This window comes from Hetaerina americana, unplaced genomic scaffold (assembly GCF_022747635.1).
Source record: "Hetaerina americana unplaced genomic scaffold, ioHetAmer1.1.p SCAF_3, whole genome shotgun sequence".
Classification (NCBI taxonomy): domain Eukaryota; kingdom Metazoa; phylum Arthropoda; class Insecta; order Odonata; family Calopterygidae; genus Hetaerina; species Hetaerina americana.
The window spans coordinates 76,859,908-76,876,400 of NW_027286874.1; the positions used below are offsets into that span (position 1 = coordinate 76,859,908).

The 16,493-nt window shown below is 34.5% G+C and overlaps 1 protein-coding gene across 2 annotated transcripts in view; it reads right to left on the minus strand.

Moving 5' to 3' along the window:
- The window catches only part of LOC139690079 (uncharacterized), a 28,492-nt gene extending 12,936 nt beyond the window's left edge, over positions 1 to 15,556 (minus strand). Inside the window, exons 1-8 of one of the 2 annotated variants that reach the window (XM_071587282.1) lie at positions 15,484 to 15,556; positions 14,706 to 14,844; positions 13,222 to 13,417; positions 11,473 to 11,579; positions 4,651 to 4,778; positions 4,162 to 4,322; positions 2,801 to 2,987; positions 458 to 981 (exon numbers count right to left, since the gene is read on the minus strand). In XM_071587282.1, the coding sequence (XP_071443383.1) occupies positions 458 to 981; positions 2,801 to 2,987; positions 4,162 to 4,322; positions 4,651 to 4,778; positions 11,473 to 11,579; positions 13,222 to 13,417; positions 14,706 to 14,844; positions 15,484 to 15,505 (1,464 nt within the window). In that variant the 5' untranslated portion in view covers positions 15,506 to 15,556. Of the gene's footprint in view, positions 1 to 457; positions 982 to 2,800; positions 2,988 to 4,161; positions 4,323 to 4,650; positions 4,779 to 11,472; positions 11,580 to 13,221; positions 13,418 to 14,705; positions 14,845 to 14,996; positions 15,116 to 15,483 lie in introns of those variants that run through there. The other variant, XM_071587283.1, reaches the window with a different exon arrangement.
- Positions 15,557 to 16,493: the final 937 nt, after the last annotated feature.

The window sequence follows — 16,493 nt, forward strand, 5'->3', positions numbered from 1 at the left end:
ATAAATTGTGTACACGATATATTTTCATAAGATATGAAATCCCGATAAATTTTCACCGGGGAAAGATCAAAATTACTTATATTCAATTGGATTTGAATAATAAAGGGAGGTATTACAGAACTGTTAATTAGCTTTAAATAATGGTGCAAAGTTTTTTCTGACTGATTATAACATAAAAAACTGTCAAAACCTTGGCAGAGAATAAAACACCAAACATGGAAAATCTATCCAAGGCTAAGGGAGTCCACTGAATAATGAGTATGATAACACACCGATTGGTTCAAGTGTGGAAAATGGGATGATACTATTTCAGAAGAGATGATTAGGGAAACCCCTGAATTTAAGAACATTGGTTATGCAGATTTTGTTTTTCCTTTCAGGGCCAAAATGAAATGAATCGAGGCAATTTACAACTGATTTTGCCCCACAAGTAATTACACGTGGTATGTGGGCTCACCTGTTCGCTCTTCCATGGCCTTGGAGGAAGATCAGGTGGGTCCTCAGCCTCCACACCACCATTCCAATCATCGAGGAGGTCACTGGGTGGAGGGGGAGGTGGGGGAACTGAGGGCATTGGAGGTGAAGCTCCAGCTCCCTCTACTCCCAATGAAACACCCTCTAACAGATTCCTTTCTTTCGGTTTGGGTTTAGCTCTGATTATTGTCGGCATAGCACCCAAAATTGCAAGGTTCATTGTTCGTGGTACTTCACATGGCGTAGGTCTTGACGAACTGTTAACATTTGATGAATTAAAATTTCTACCACTTGGCCTAGTGGAGGAATTCAATTCAGTCTGGAGAGATGATGAATTCGATGTATACCAAACTGAACTTCCAATCGCATTCACAGTAAAATTCCTCTGCTGAGAGTCAACCCATTCTTCCTGGTCATTAAAAGCTGATATGCTGCTTGAAGTCAGGCTCGAACTGGTGCTCTGAGTTACAGAAGAACTTGGCACTTGAGCAGACTGAGTGGCATAATCTGAAATATAGTAGCACACATATGATTATATTTTCAACACTCTTGTTGAATGCAATACGTATAGTATAACTATGTGAAAATATTAGGCCATCTTTTGTGCTTCTGAAATCACTAGATTGATCACAATGAAATTTTTTTTACAAAATGAAATATTCGATAAGTCAAAGAACAAACAATCAGCTGTTTCAGTGTTCCAAAGGCTCCAGAAACTCCCCCACTGTATAATAGCATTTATCTATCAGAAAATATCTGAGATACCTTCAAAGGAGGAGATTTTATGCCTGGGGGCAGATTATTGAAAATTTTGATGGTCACATTAAAGGGAATCTTATTTTGCATAGCAGAAGAGTGGCCGAACAATTGTACATCAACAATCCGTCAAGTATTATGGCCATGTACTTGAGGAGCACTGGTAATTTGCTATTTCATATTATCCTTTTAAGTACATACATACATAAGTCATGAATATACAGATAAGATGAAGTAAGAATTTTCAATTCTTTTAAATAAGGTTAGCAAGTTTGCCATGGGGGTACTTTTGCTATAAACCTAATACATATTTTACGCATCATAAAAACTCCACAGAAGCAGGGTGATACTCCTCAAAAAATTATTCTGTAGCTCATATGTGACAAAGTTGCCAGAGTAAACCATTTTCAGTATATTTAAATCTACAATGTTTGTAAGATTTCGTGGAATAAATCTGCCGTTTGCCAAAGTGGAACAGAAGTCAATGGTATGCATCCCCCAGTTAAAGGACTCATCAAGAGACTTGGTGCTGGGAATAGGAAATTTACATTACCTTTTTATCTCAAAGAGTGAATGGGGATGCACAATTTATGTTCAACGTAAAGAGGAATGGAAAAATTGATAAATAAGGATAAATAAATTTTTTTTTCATTTCCACAGCTTTTTTTATTTCCTGTAATAAAAGAAACAAAATAAACCTATCCAATAAAAGTGAGCAAGTGTTCCCAAAAAAATCAGCCACTACATTGAGCACTCGTTTTCAATGGTGATTTTCTAATCACTCAATAACTATTAAAATCTCCTAGAGTATGTGAGAAATATAAGTGTGAAATGTGTTAAATCTCCTATATATGTGTGAAATACATAAGCACATCAACTGGGAAACTATTGATAATTAATTATCAAACAATTTCACAACTTTGTGTAATTCTTTTAGCATACATAACCAATTAACTAATATATATTATGGAATTATTTAAGGACTATTGAAAGCTGTAGTGTTACTTGCAGAGATTAAAAAAATCCCACTGGAAACTATATTTTGCAAAATTTAGATTAAAGCCTGAATGTAAATTAAAGGTTTTGATTTCATCGATTTATTTGCATTACCAAGACTGTAAAAATGTATGTAAATTCAAAAATTATGAAAATTTGGAGTCCATATACTTCCGAGGTTTTACAATAATATATTCGTGAAAATAATTAAAATGTTACCATTTTTTTCTCTATTATATACTAGTTTTAAAACATGTTAGGGTATGATGGATCTTGTTATACTTAATAATCTTATTTACATGGATGACCACATTTCCTGGGTGGATTTTATTTTTTTAAAGTGAAGCATTATAGATCTGAAGGTAATCTCTTCCCTAAGTTTATTTTGGAAATGTAAGAAAAGCTCAGTCACAATATTAATATAATCATGAAAAAAGCTGGTCACGGTAATGTCCTGGCACAAAATTGCCAACTTTATAAATCAGCTAGTATGAAAATAATAAAAATGCATGGAAAAATCTCCCTCTGCCATTGATATTATCAATATTAACAAAAGTATGGTAAGTAATCTCACTGTTTGCCCATGGATCTTCCACAGTAGTTGACATTTGAATGTTTCTTGGAGCAGGCACAGGACTGAAAGCATCGTCTACACCCCATGGATCAGATAATGGGGTTGTTCCATTAACAATGTCACCAAATGGATCAAAGGGATCATCATCTGATGGAAATGCAGGTGTAGAAAAATTCCTCATGCCAACCTAAATTTATACACATTACCATCCAAGAAATACATTAATATTTCTGCACTTTTAAAATAAGAATGTATCATTGCATCACAAAGAATAAATATCTATTAATTTTTAATTACAGTTAAAAATTATCATATTCAGATTTTGAATTGTACGAGATGTCACTTGATATAAATTTGTGCGTCATACAATGAAATTTCTTGTGCCCAGTTTTGTCATCAGACCTAAATAATTAAGAAGGAACACTTGAAATTGCCTTATAAGTTCTAAATGGAAAGCAAAAAAAAGTACATGTGTAAGGGGCAGAAATAATAATTAATAAAACATGAAATGACTAAAATGTAAGACCTAAGTGTGAATTCTCTACTTTTCCCATTGCTGCTGGAAATGTTTACAAAAAAAATTGAATTTTAGACAATTCAATTCAGGTAAACCACTCTTACACATGCAATTTAAAAGCATCAATATTCAGGTGAAATCTAGTGTCATTTGACAGGGAGAGATCACCAACTGGAATTACTTTTTGAATGCTTAAAACTCTCTATACATAAAGACTCATTTCATCATGGAAAAGGAAAACAAGATGAATTTTAATTACCCCATACACTAAATTGATAGCTTTATCTTCAATTTAGAAGACTAATTCTTTCAAAAATCTATCCTTGACTAATAAAAATCATTACAAGAATATTTAAACTACATTCCACAACAATGGAAGAAATGATTTGGGCTTGAAAATTACATACACAGGATTTACTATGTGTTTTGAATAGCCTTTTAAAAAACATTTGAAATAACATTCGTTATTTACTCTTGCAAGGTATCTTCTTTCAACATTTTTCTGTGTATCTACCAAGCACATTAATGAATGGTGACAGCCAAAATTCATAAAAAGCCATTTGGAAAAATAACAGCTCATCTCCATTCACACAAGTCACATTATGTTAGACATCTTGAGATTATGCACCTGTGATTTTTGAAGCATTATTAGCATATGTATACTCATAATTTACTCACGGCTCTTCTGATTACATTCCTTCTCACTCCTATGGCCATTAATAACAGAATTAAATCCATTAATATCATGAATATATCAATAAAAAGCTCCTATTATGCCTTTCCACAATGTGTCACTCAAATTATCATAAATAGCATTAATATGTGATATCACTATCATTTTAACCTTTGAAAATCCATCACTAGAAAGACTGTCAGTATCCGCCCCACTGCTGCCTCCAAACCTTGAGGAAGGAACAGGAGATGATGGTGGTGATGAAGTGAGTAAATCCAAAAGAGGAGGAGGAGACTCAGCCTTGCGGTGGTTTTCATTCAACATAGAAGGCGCTATTTATTAGATAAATAAATAAAACAAATCACTAAAAACAAACACTATGATAATATTTGCAGGAATTTGAAGCAGATTTCACAGGAAAAATAGGAAGTTTAAAATGCAAATTTCATAGTAAAACAGCAAGCAAGTATGGAACTTTAAATGAAAAGAACATGGCCTTAAAACGGAACAGAATTCTTTACTTTGCCGTCAAAAATTAGAATAAATTATTCTAACGAAACATTTGGTTGCTGCAACAAAAAAGTTCTCATGCAGTAAAATTTTGGATGAGCCAGGAATACATCACCGTATGAAAAGAACAGCACCAAACAATATACAAACCAGAAACTGAATTCTTCATAATTTCACCAGCGATGGACTTGCTTCCATTTTGACGAGCCCTGTTATTATGTTGGGGGTTTGCCTCTCGCTGCATATTGTTACGATCACGCCTTGACGAATTCATGTGCCTGCAAGAATTCAAATTTCAATTGCACCACCATTTCTCAAACTATCCTCAAGTTGGTCTCCAAATCATTCCGTTATTTGAGAAGTTGAGAGTTTTGATTCTGAATTTACATTGAGGTTTCATGCTAGTTTACAGGTGGTAGCCAGTTTTGTGGAGGCTGTTTTTGACCCTCTTAGTGCTGCGTCCCACCAGCAGTACTAGCGAAAAGTGCAGAGAGTAATTTAATCAAATGCATCATCTGAGGGTGAAAAATTTTTTGAAGTCATTTTTAAAGATATACCCATATGCAGTTTTCTTTAATTGTAAATTGACGGAATTAGGTAACATTTATGAAAGAATTTTACATTGCCATAGCAAATAATTGTAATTGTTTTAGCCTACTAAACATGAGCAATATTTTATAGCATTAAAAATTTGCTTTTGAGAAACAATTGCAATACATTTTTTATTACATTTTCTTAAGAAATTACTATTTTTACTTGATAAAATTAACCAAAAATACATGGAAAAAATTACTAAAAATTTATAGAATCACTTTCCAGTCTCATAACTTTCTTTATGTCTCTTCACAGACACATTCTGTAGAAAAGTCTGTTCTTACAGGTTTTGTTAGACCGCTAAGGCTATGATCACTGTCATGAACCTTTTCCTCTTCTGGCCATGTATTCCCGTACAAACCACATAATTTTTTTCTTTTTTACCTGTAAGTTTCTCCAGTCCAGCATTTGATCTACTTACACGAGGAGATATGTCACACTCCATCTCCCCAAGACATTTCATCTCAAGAAACTCAATGATGCTTGAAGTGTATTGATGCCTTGTCATCATTGTCGTTTGACTATTTTCCTTATATATGATGAAATAAAAAATAAAAATGTACGTATTTGCTTGAAATCGCACTGAGTCAACCGCAACCTTGCACGGGAAAAACTGCCTAAAACTCGAAGCCATAAGAACCAACTGAGTTCTTCGCATATTATCTACAATGTACTTTCTATCTCAAGGCAATAAAAGAAACCGGCCCAATTAGAAAGAGAAATGCTTACAATGCCATCACATTACAATGAGCCTAAACGGTTACCTAGGACAGCAATAGGTTTGCATAGTAATACTTTCACCAGTGTCGTATAGCCTAAGTCTTAACAGTTTGTATCAAAACAGATTCATCATAAAGCATTCAGAAGTTTGCATAATTAAACAGATTAGCCTTCTAGTGAGGTGTCATAATGAAAAGACCATTCAGTGAAAGAAACGAGGATTAGACTGAGCTTCCCCACAAGTAAACAGTTCCATGTAAAAATTACAGTAAAATTTATACGTTACAAGAAGTATTTAAAACAAAAAATAGATATTAAAAAAGAAACAAGTGACATAAAGCTGAGACATCATATTTGTGATAAAGGAAACAATGCACAATATGCAATAAAAAATAAATATATCATAACATTTTAAACAATAGCTTATGTTTGAGTCAATATATCGGTCCACTGCACTTTTTACCTAAGATGCAAAAGCCCAAAGATATCTGCCCACCACACTAAAAGGGTTAAATAATTTTCAAATTTTGAAATTTCATTAGTATAAATATTTTCTTAATCATCCAAAAGAAACTTGGTTTTTACAACAGTCATCATGCAGCACTCTTATCTCAAATTCTTTATATATCTTGTTTTTTACAAAATATCTGTTATACAAAGCACCAATTACCAATTGGGAATGTTTCCTTAACTAAACATGAGGAGAAAAATATAAATGAATGTCCCACCAAAACATTTTCATGCAAGTATCCTTGTAATAAGATAATGAAGTCGTAAATATCCATTTCATAGAAATTTTATATTTTATAAATGATTTTAATTTTTATGAAAGTGCACATGAAAGAAATTAATTATTAGGAAGCTGAATGGAACAAAAATGCATAGACATATTTTGTCAAGGAAATTGTAAAAAATACGGTTATATACAATTTTCCCCTTCTGTAATTTATAACAATACAGTAAACACTAAATAATATAGATTATATGGATAGAGGAATAGTTTGGATTAGGAATAATGTGAAAAGTCTAGGAACTTAACAAGAGCAACCCTATTGATTATTTTCCCCAGCTATTCTTGTATACCCTTGATTGTTGAAACCTTCTAATAATTCTCAATGACAAGCCCCCCAAGCATATAAGTGTAAATAAATCCCATTAAAATAAGAAAGGATCCTATTCAAATAAGATATTACTGAATTAAAGCAAATTTAAACATGTATTAATTTTCAGGAACTTTTAGCAAAACAATGACAATTCATGCTTTGCTATTTTAGTTATTATTTCTTTTTATTTTCCCAGAGATCACAATTCAAAAATACAAGGTGGGTGGTGTATACATGATCATGATGTCAAAAAGGAGCAAAGACACAGGCTCAATTAAAATACAAAAAAATGGTGCTCACAGTTATATAATATTTGGCACAAACCCATGAACATTGACTCTAACATACGCATTAAAAAAATCAATTTAGAAAATCATTGATATGAACTAGAATATGACCATTGCTATAAACTAGGAGTATGAACTTACTGGTCAAGAATATTGTTGAGATATTCTTCAACCGAGTAGAACATATAACGTTGTAGATATCTTTTTAATTTATGTCTGAATGTAGTAGTTCCCTTAGTATCCTTCATACTTTTGGCAGTTTTTTTATATAATCTGATGCCCATTTCATTGGGTCCTAATTTCAATGCTTTAGTTCTTATATTCCCATAATGGATGCTGAGCCTTCCTCCGATGCAATGATGACAACAGGCAGAGTTAAGAGAATAGTTGCCAATGTTATCTTTTTTATACAGAATTAAAAACATAATATAGATGCATGGGAATGGTAGTAAATTTAATTTATGGAAAATTGACCTTGATGGAGCATTGTGAGGTTTCCTAGCTATTATTCTAATAGCTTTCTTTCATTATTTTAAGGATGGTTAGAGAGATAGCAGCTGATCCCCATAATATTATGCTATGGATTATATTCGAATAAATTTCCCCATAGTATAAATTGAGTAGTACAGTTTTACTTGTAGTCTCATACAGGTGTCTTAATAACTAGCAAGTTAAATTGAGCTTATGTTGAAGGGCATTTACATGCGTATCCCAAGAAATATTTGCACACAGAGAAATACCAAGAAATTTACATTCCGTCACATGCTCAATTGATTGGTCATTAATTTTTACCAGCTGATTATCTGTCATATTCTTATTATGTGTAAAATATGCTATTTTACTTTTATTTACATTTAAATCTACAAGGTTATCTGTACACCACTTGTTTATTGCCAGTGTGACAGACTGATTTTGCCACAAGGCTGGGATATGATTGTGTTCATATTATTATATTAGTGTCGTCAGCATACAACACTGGTATTATTCCTTCATTATTCTGTAAGCAGTTAGGTAGGTCATTGATATATATCAGAAAAAGGATTTTGTTTCCAAGGGTTTTGAGGGTTCCTTGTGGAACGCCTTTGTAAACTTGGGATACTTCAGATGAATATTTTAACCCATCTACTGACAACACTACTTTCTGAGTGCAATTGCGAACATACAACTTCATCCAATTTAGAGGAATTCCTCTAATTCCTATTCTATTGAGTTTAATTAGTAGTCTATTGAGGTTTACATTATCAAAAGCATTTGACAAGTCAAATGACAAGTCAAAAAACATTCCAAGAGTTTTGCGTTTAGCATCTAATGAATTAAGTATGCTGTCAATTGCCTGACATATGGCAGTTGTGGTAGACCTTTCAGATCTAAATCCATGCTGAGAATTGGAAAGTAGGAGGTGTTTTTTGAGATAAGATGCTATTTGCATATACATGGCTTTTTCAAATAATTTAGCAAATGTATTCTGGATTGCTATTGGTCTGTAGCTGTCTAAATCATTAACAAAGCCAGGCTTTTTATACATGGGCACTAATTCTGATTCTTTTAATTGGGATGGGAAAATCCCTGGCATCAAAGATTCATTCATTAAAAATAAAATGGGTGCTTTCGTGGCTTCAAAGCAATGATGAACAACTTTGAACATTAACTCAACTGACGTGCCTGTGAAGGAAGAAAAAATTTTTGAATGTCCAATGTGTTTCCATGAAACTCCAGTGAGATTGCTTGTGCCTATCTCTATCTATCGATCACCAACTGGAGATTTTCATGCATTCATTAAAAAACTGGACCAACTCTTTTGTTCCATATATGCAAACAACCGGATACTCCTGTTGAACGGCGACCTCAACTGCAATCTCTTAGTTGACTCCCCTCACAGATCTGAGCTACTGAATTTGTTAAAAAATTATGGCATGGAATGTTTTAATAATAATCCTACTCAAGTCACTCCCACATTCGCCACCCTAATTGATTATTCTGTGACCAACCACAACTAAGAAAAAGTAGTAACTATTGTTTGCGACCTAGGTATATCAGGCCATAGTATGGTGACAATAAGTATAGATATTCATATTTTGTGCATACTACTGCAGTTTGTCTCTAGCACTCGTTCCACTAGCAATTAGTGTTGCTAGTGACGACATACTTTTCCAAACGTGTTCAAACATATTATTTGTGATTTTTTTTGTGCTAGGTTTAATAATAATTTGAGAATAATTTTTAAAATGACACCATAGAAAAATCCAAAAGAAGAAAGCCATGAGAAAATAAAAATAATAGTAGAAATGAAACGTAAAATCTCTGAAAATTAGGAACAAGGTGTGGTCGTGGCTGATATAGCATGCACATCAACAATTGGTCGACTTCAACGATTGGCCATTTCTTCAAGAATACGGACAAGACTTAGGAGACATGCTTCAAAGAGTGACAAGAATCTCTATGAAACGGTTACCTATTGTTACTGAGGTTGAATGGTCACTTCTCATACAGATAAATGAAAGGCAATTGCAATGCAACACCATTAATGAGAAAATTATTTATGAGAAGGGGAAATTGATCTTCACTGGCCTCGCCAATAAGATGTCAGGATCATCAATGGCCGGACAAGTATTTAAGGAGAGCCGTGCATGGATCAAGCAGTTAAATGAGAAGAACCACCATCCACGGCATTGTGAGGCATGGTGAAGCAAGCTCTGAATGAAAGGCAGCAGAGAACTTCATCGTTGACTTCAAAAAGCTCAAAGATTCTGAGTACCATCTACCACAGTATTTTTAATTATGACAGGATGGTTCTTTTCATGAAGAAAATGCTGCACCGAACCTATGTTTGTGCTCATAATAGCAGTAAAGAATGCATTGCCTGACCATAAGGCAATGAAAGGCTGTCTCATGCTGCTATTTTGCACATTGCAAACGATGATTAAAAAATCAAACTCTGACTTGTTTACCACTCAGAAATTCCAAGAGTCTTCCAGAAGTGTTAAGTCAAAAACAACAAGCTAAATATGATGTGGAGGTCACTCGAAACTTTTGCATCGCATCATATGCACAAGGCATGGCCTTAATAAGGCAATGGCAATGTGGGCCATATATTAATTTAATGATCATTCAGAGTAGCATTTTTACCATAATTTTGAAGCATCAGCAAAAACAAACGCTTCTGGACAACTTTCTAGTAAAAAGGAATTAGGTATGCATCATTATTAATTATCAATTTATTTCAATGTTTTTTTGCTTTTAAAAAACGAGTTTGCATTCCCAGTTGCTTCATTCTGCGATAGAAGAAAAAGGGAATGTGATCCACAATCCTAAACAGTGTATATATAATTTTCTTTGAATAAACCTAGTACATAATTTATTCTGTTCAGCATGGAGTGCATTGACGTTGTACGCAGAAATTGTTCCTGGTGATAGTTTTCGTGGGAGGCGACCAACAGCAGAGGTCATTTGCACCATTAAGAGAGGGACAGGAAATGATAAATGATGGAGAGAAACCAGGCATCGGCATTAGCCTACTCTTAACAAAAGGAGCCAAGGGGTCCACAGATTAACGTCCCATTCGACAGATGGCGTACTCACTCAAAGTACTCTCCACAAAACACCTCAAGTAGAGATCAGGATACCACTCAAAAATATCTGCCGCCTCTGGGATTCGAACCCAGGCCCACAATGTGAGAAGCCAGTATGTCAGCCACCACACCCTTCTGATCCCATGAGAAATTGTTCGTACCTAATTTAAAAGTTACAACTGGATTGATTACGCATCACTGAAATAATATGACTATTTTCAACAACATTCAAAGGCACTTAAAAGAGAAATATTGTTTTTAGCAACGTACAGCAGCAATGCTTGTTTTCATAACCCTCCACTAAACCACCCAAGCTAGATAACCAGACTGCCCAGAAAATGAGGGAGTCCAGATTAGATGAGCCTGGATTACCAAGAGTTGACTGTACTTTTAATGCCAGACATTGTAAACTTTTGTCAGTATGAAACACAAGATAAATTAGTGTATATGATGATCTTTCTTCTATAAACGTGCAAATACGATGTGATACCTGAACTCCAAGTTGTTAAATGGGAATTTTTGGAGATTACATGAATGGATTATCACATTGAGTTATTTCCTTTACAAAAAAATAGATGATCAGTTGAACTAGATGGCTATGAATGGCCCATTATTGAAAGTGGATAGACAAAGGAAAAAAACAAACAATTAAAAATATTGCAAATTTCAGACATTCCCTTAAAAAACATCACTGCTCACCTTTCAAGTCTTCCATTAGTAGTTTGCCCATTTCCACCTTCTTTCGGACCTTTCCTTGCTGGACGTCGATTATTAAAGATAGCAGCCAGTATACTGGATGAGGAAGACTGTAACATTTTATTCAAATTAATATCAAATGATGAAGAATTTTTCCATACATATATTTTACATGACATGACGCAAATCTGGGACAATTCAATGCACATACCCCTGGTATCTTGATCATGCAGGATAGTGGTCATGCTACCTTACTACTACCTTATCTAATGTTGCTATCAAAATAGTCATGGATTATGCTACTCACTCCTTTCGGATTACAATAAAAACCATTTTATGTTCAGCCACGCAAAACAGTTGGTATGATAAGGCAAACTCTTGTGTTATTCATTGTTTTCTTGCTTCATTAAAATAATTCTTTACATGACATACCCAATTATTATGAAAATCACCTGAGTCTCTTTTCTTAAACTTAGAAGTCAATGTAAAATTCTCTATAAGCAGTCTATATACTCTAGCAGTAGTTTCAGGGGAGGTGACTGACAGCATTTGTGCCATTAGGGATGGACAGGAAAGAATGAAGGGTAGTGAGAAACCTGGCATCGGCTCGCATTTAAGGTCCCTTTCCATGGACAGCATACTCACTCAAAGTGCTCTCCACAAAGCACCTCAAGTAAGGATCAGGATACCACTGAAATATATCTGCCACTTCCAGGATTCAAACCCAGGCCCTCTGGTTGGGAAGCCAGTACATTAGCCACTGTGCCATCCCGATCCTCCCTATATACTCTTAAGTTCAAAAATTAATACCCCACAAAATGCGAATAGGTGATAAGAGCTAAAATAAATATATTATCAGAAGACTCCAATAGAGGGAAATACAAGGACTCATACTGATGAGTAATTTTTTTATGCAATGGATTCCCAGAAATATAACCAGAGCTACAAGAATTGTCGGTAAAAAATTCGCAAGTGGAATGATCATCTTGAATGAGTATATCGTCGTGAAATGCAATTTCATGTACCCTTATACTCATAATACATATGAAATAAATCCTGTTGGCCATTTTTCTCCCCTGAAAAGCAACATTTATATTTTTACTATTGGTATGCATGTATCAGTTCTTCTTCCTTTAATAATACCATTAATATTACTCCATAATAAGGGATTCAAAGAGAAAACGCATTCCCAATCCAAGTTTTTTCTATGACGATACTGAATCCTATAATGTACACATTCCTTTAGTTTTAAATGAACTACTATAATACAGAAACTAGCAATATAGCATCCTCGTAAGCCTGACTGGACAAGATGTAACTTGTGCTTGCTAAGAATTCTCCCAAAGGAAATTTATCCTATGCATATTTTATACCTGTAGCTTACTCATATTACTTGGGATTATTTTTCCTCTATGAACTCAGTAGACATTACGATTTAGATGACTAAACTATACATGCAGCAATGCATTATAATTTAAATGTTCAGATCAACATGAAAAAATTGCAGCCCAGATTATAAAATGTACAGTGAACCTGGCTTCCAACTGGGTGCTAATGAACCGTAACGTGGTGCCAGTACTGTTGTCAGGTCTTGATTGGCATCACTGCCCAATATTTGCCATAATATTTATCATAATATTTACCATGAACCCTGATAAAGGCATAGAGAATGAAATGAGGGAAAATTGGTGCCTTAAAAAATACAATTCAGGTGATTCTTGATATATCTATTAAAAGAACACACAAAAATACCTTTTGGCTATTCCTGAGTGAGCTTCCATTATTCTGGGACCGGATATTTCTATTAAAGCGCGGAGGAGGTGGACGAGGTGGTGGTGTCCGTTTTTTCCTTATATTCGGATCTTGATTATCGCCCAGTTGTAGATCAGACATTGAATGGGTAATTGATGACACATCAGATGCATTGTGATTCACCTCAGTTTCACCCCTAGATGAAAGTATATTCATAGGAATGAAATACACATTAAGATAGAGCAGCATGCACTAAAGAAACAATGCATTTGCATTGTGATTACTTAATTTTCATGCCACTTCCTCGCTTTCACTGGTGATACCTCTTACTGACACCAATGTCTAATGGATCATACAAAATGAGCCTATTTGTCATCAGATGTGAGCGTTTTTATGATTTAGGCACTGAACACAACTTTATTATCTTGTTAAGTGAGCAAAACGTGAAATTATTTACTTACTTCAGAAATTGTATTTTGATTAGACATCTATGATAATCACACATTTAGCAAAGATAAGTTTACATTCAACATACTCCATTGAATTGATTTTTCACCATTCAGCCATTGTGTTTTACAACAGATAAATTTGCAGGGTAGAATGTTTACCATGAACATTATGATTATAAAATTTGTTGTCTCCAGCGTAACTTTATGGAATTTGCATGACATATTGAAATGAAATTATTGACTTTGTAATTCCACACACTTTATTTAAAAACACCTCCCAGGTTTCGACATTGAACGTCAACACCTGGGTCTTGTTTATAAATCAAGTGTGAGGGATTACAAAGTCAATAATTTCATTTCAATATATTGATAATACTTTTACTGTGATGCACTTTCGAAAAGAGTTAGAGCAAGGACATGGGGGAAGTGCTAGGCCAATAGCTGCCACAACAGATCCACTTTATAATGCACCTATATAAGCTACTTCAAGGGTCCGCTGACTTCTGTGGCGTATACCCATTATTTCTGCTCCTGGTGAAGGTGGAACACGAAATTTAACAAACTATTTTTGGAATTCACCCTTCAAAGTTCATTGAGAACCCTCTGACCTATGGGCAGGATTCTGGATGGTATATAAGGATTCTTTTAAGATAACTTTAATTAACTGTAAGGAAAATATTTATAGAAATAATTGACCACTTACTTTTGACAATTCTCTACCATATGTTGGCACACTCCAAAGAACAACAAATTAACTGTAACGTATTCAATGATATATAAATATAGAATGAAAGCATTAACTCCAACGACAATAAGAAATGAGTGCACTGGGTTCTGTCAACTATTTTCCACAGCTGATGTATCCACAGAAAAAAACTGAGAGAAACTTAGATGTAAGTGACTCCTAACACTTTCGGATACATTATTTAATCAAATTTCACTTGAATGATTGTATAATTATTTCACTATTACTTCGAGAGTGAATTTACATTAATACGCAAATTATTTTCTTCCACACATGAATATCTATCTCACCACGGATTGTCCCAATCAATTCCGACGTTTGTTAGCCTCCTTTGAAGTGGTGGTCGGGTACCCGGCCTGCTGGCACTGCCATTTGTAGTAGCCTTCGGTGGTGCAGGTGCTGGTCTCAACGGAAGACGCATATTCGACCCTTCAAAAAGATAACAACGCCCTAAAATGATGATCTTCTAAAAATTACAGTACCACATCTTTATCCTAAATTAGATATTACAAATGCTCCAATTTTATCCCATAATAATTGCAAATGTATAAAAAGTACGCAAACAGTAAAATATAGAGCACCATTAACTCAATAAAAGCAATATGGAAAAAGACGATTTTTCGGAATTTTTCCTGAAATTTGACTACTAGTAACCTTCTCCTCGTCGAATTAAACTTTAAAAACAGGAGTATTGGATACTGTCTTGGTTTTTCAAAATAATTTTAATAATTTTTCTCTTAACAGAAAAACGTAACACCTTAGGTGGTATACGGCAAATGACCTTCACCAGAAATCCAAAAACAGAGACAGGCAGGCGTTTAGCCGTACACTATTGGGGTAAGTACTTCCACCATCTAATTAAATTTAAGAAAACCAGCCAGCGTAACACCTTACGAAACGCGCATACAGGTGTGAGAACTGCCATACGTTAGGAGGGTGTTATGAACACTTCCTGCTGTGTCATTACTTTTCATATGTAACGAGACAACTACCAGGAGTTTACTTCTATATTTAAACATTGACTTTTTAATACAAATGATAAGCAATAACCTTTTAATGCAATTTTACCTTGTGTTGTCTGTCTAGCCATTTCTCATCTACAACCATTTCACTGTCTCCGAATATGAAAACTAAACAAATGACTGACGACTGCGAATCGGGTGTTATGGGTTGTTCGTTGATACGGTGTGTCTTTCTAGAATTTGCTTTCATAACTTCCTGCGTCTCATTTAATGATGTCGTTTGCAAGGGCGTGTTATTACTTACTGAAAATCATTTTCAAATTAGCAATTTTAACTTTAATGTATTGGGAAATTATTAGCATCCTGATGTACCGAACGCAGTAGTACTTGGCTTGACGTTATGTTGGAATCGCATACGAAATAGGCAGGCCTGGAATTGCTAACGTCCTCATGTTTTTGTGACTGGGCTTAATATGTGGGCATGTTATCGTATCATTCGACGGCCTATCTTTCTCATTAATTTTTATGGGTTGGCTATAATTTCGTTATTTAGTTTGCCCTGGTTTTCGTGGAAAGAATGTGATTGTTTCCTAGTGTAGCCTCGTCTATGCAACTTATCTCGTAATGACAGTGGCTTGGCTTATCAGCCGTCATGACAATTCTTTGACTTCTGCATGCCTTCCCTTATCTCAGGAAATGAATGCGATGGATAGCACATTGCGTCTGGTTTTTAACACCACACTCCAAGTTTAAAGCTTTGGCTTTAAACACGTCTGGAAATTTCAACCCTTGAATTTTTAAACACCGACGACGCAAAAAGGACTTCATAGGGAATTTCGCGTGTTGATATTTGAATATTGTTATGACTAATTTGTTCAACGGTTTTACATTTGGAAATCTTTGCAAGAAATTACGCGAGCATTAATTCTGAATTGGCATTAGTCGCGTGACATTAGTCAAAGAGATAAATATGCTCAATAGATTTCGTTATTACGGCGTTAACTATTTTACCCTCTTGGATATAATGTTGCCCATTTTATATATTTGGGTGTAATTTTATAATTACGGCCTGTGTTCACCAAAGTTGCATTTTTTTAAAAATGCATTATTTTTTAT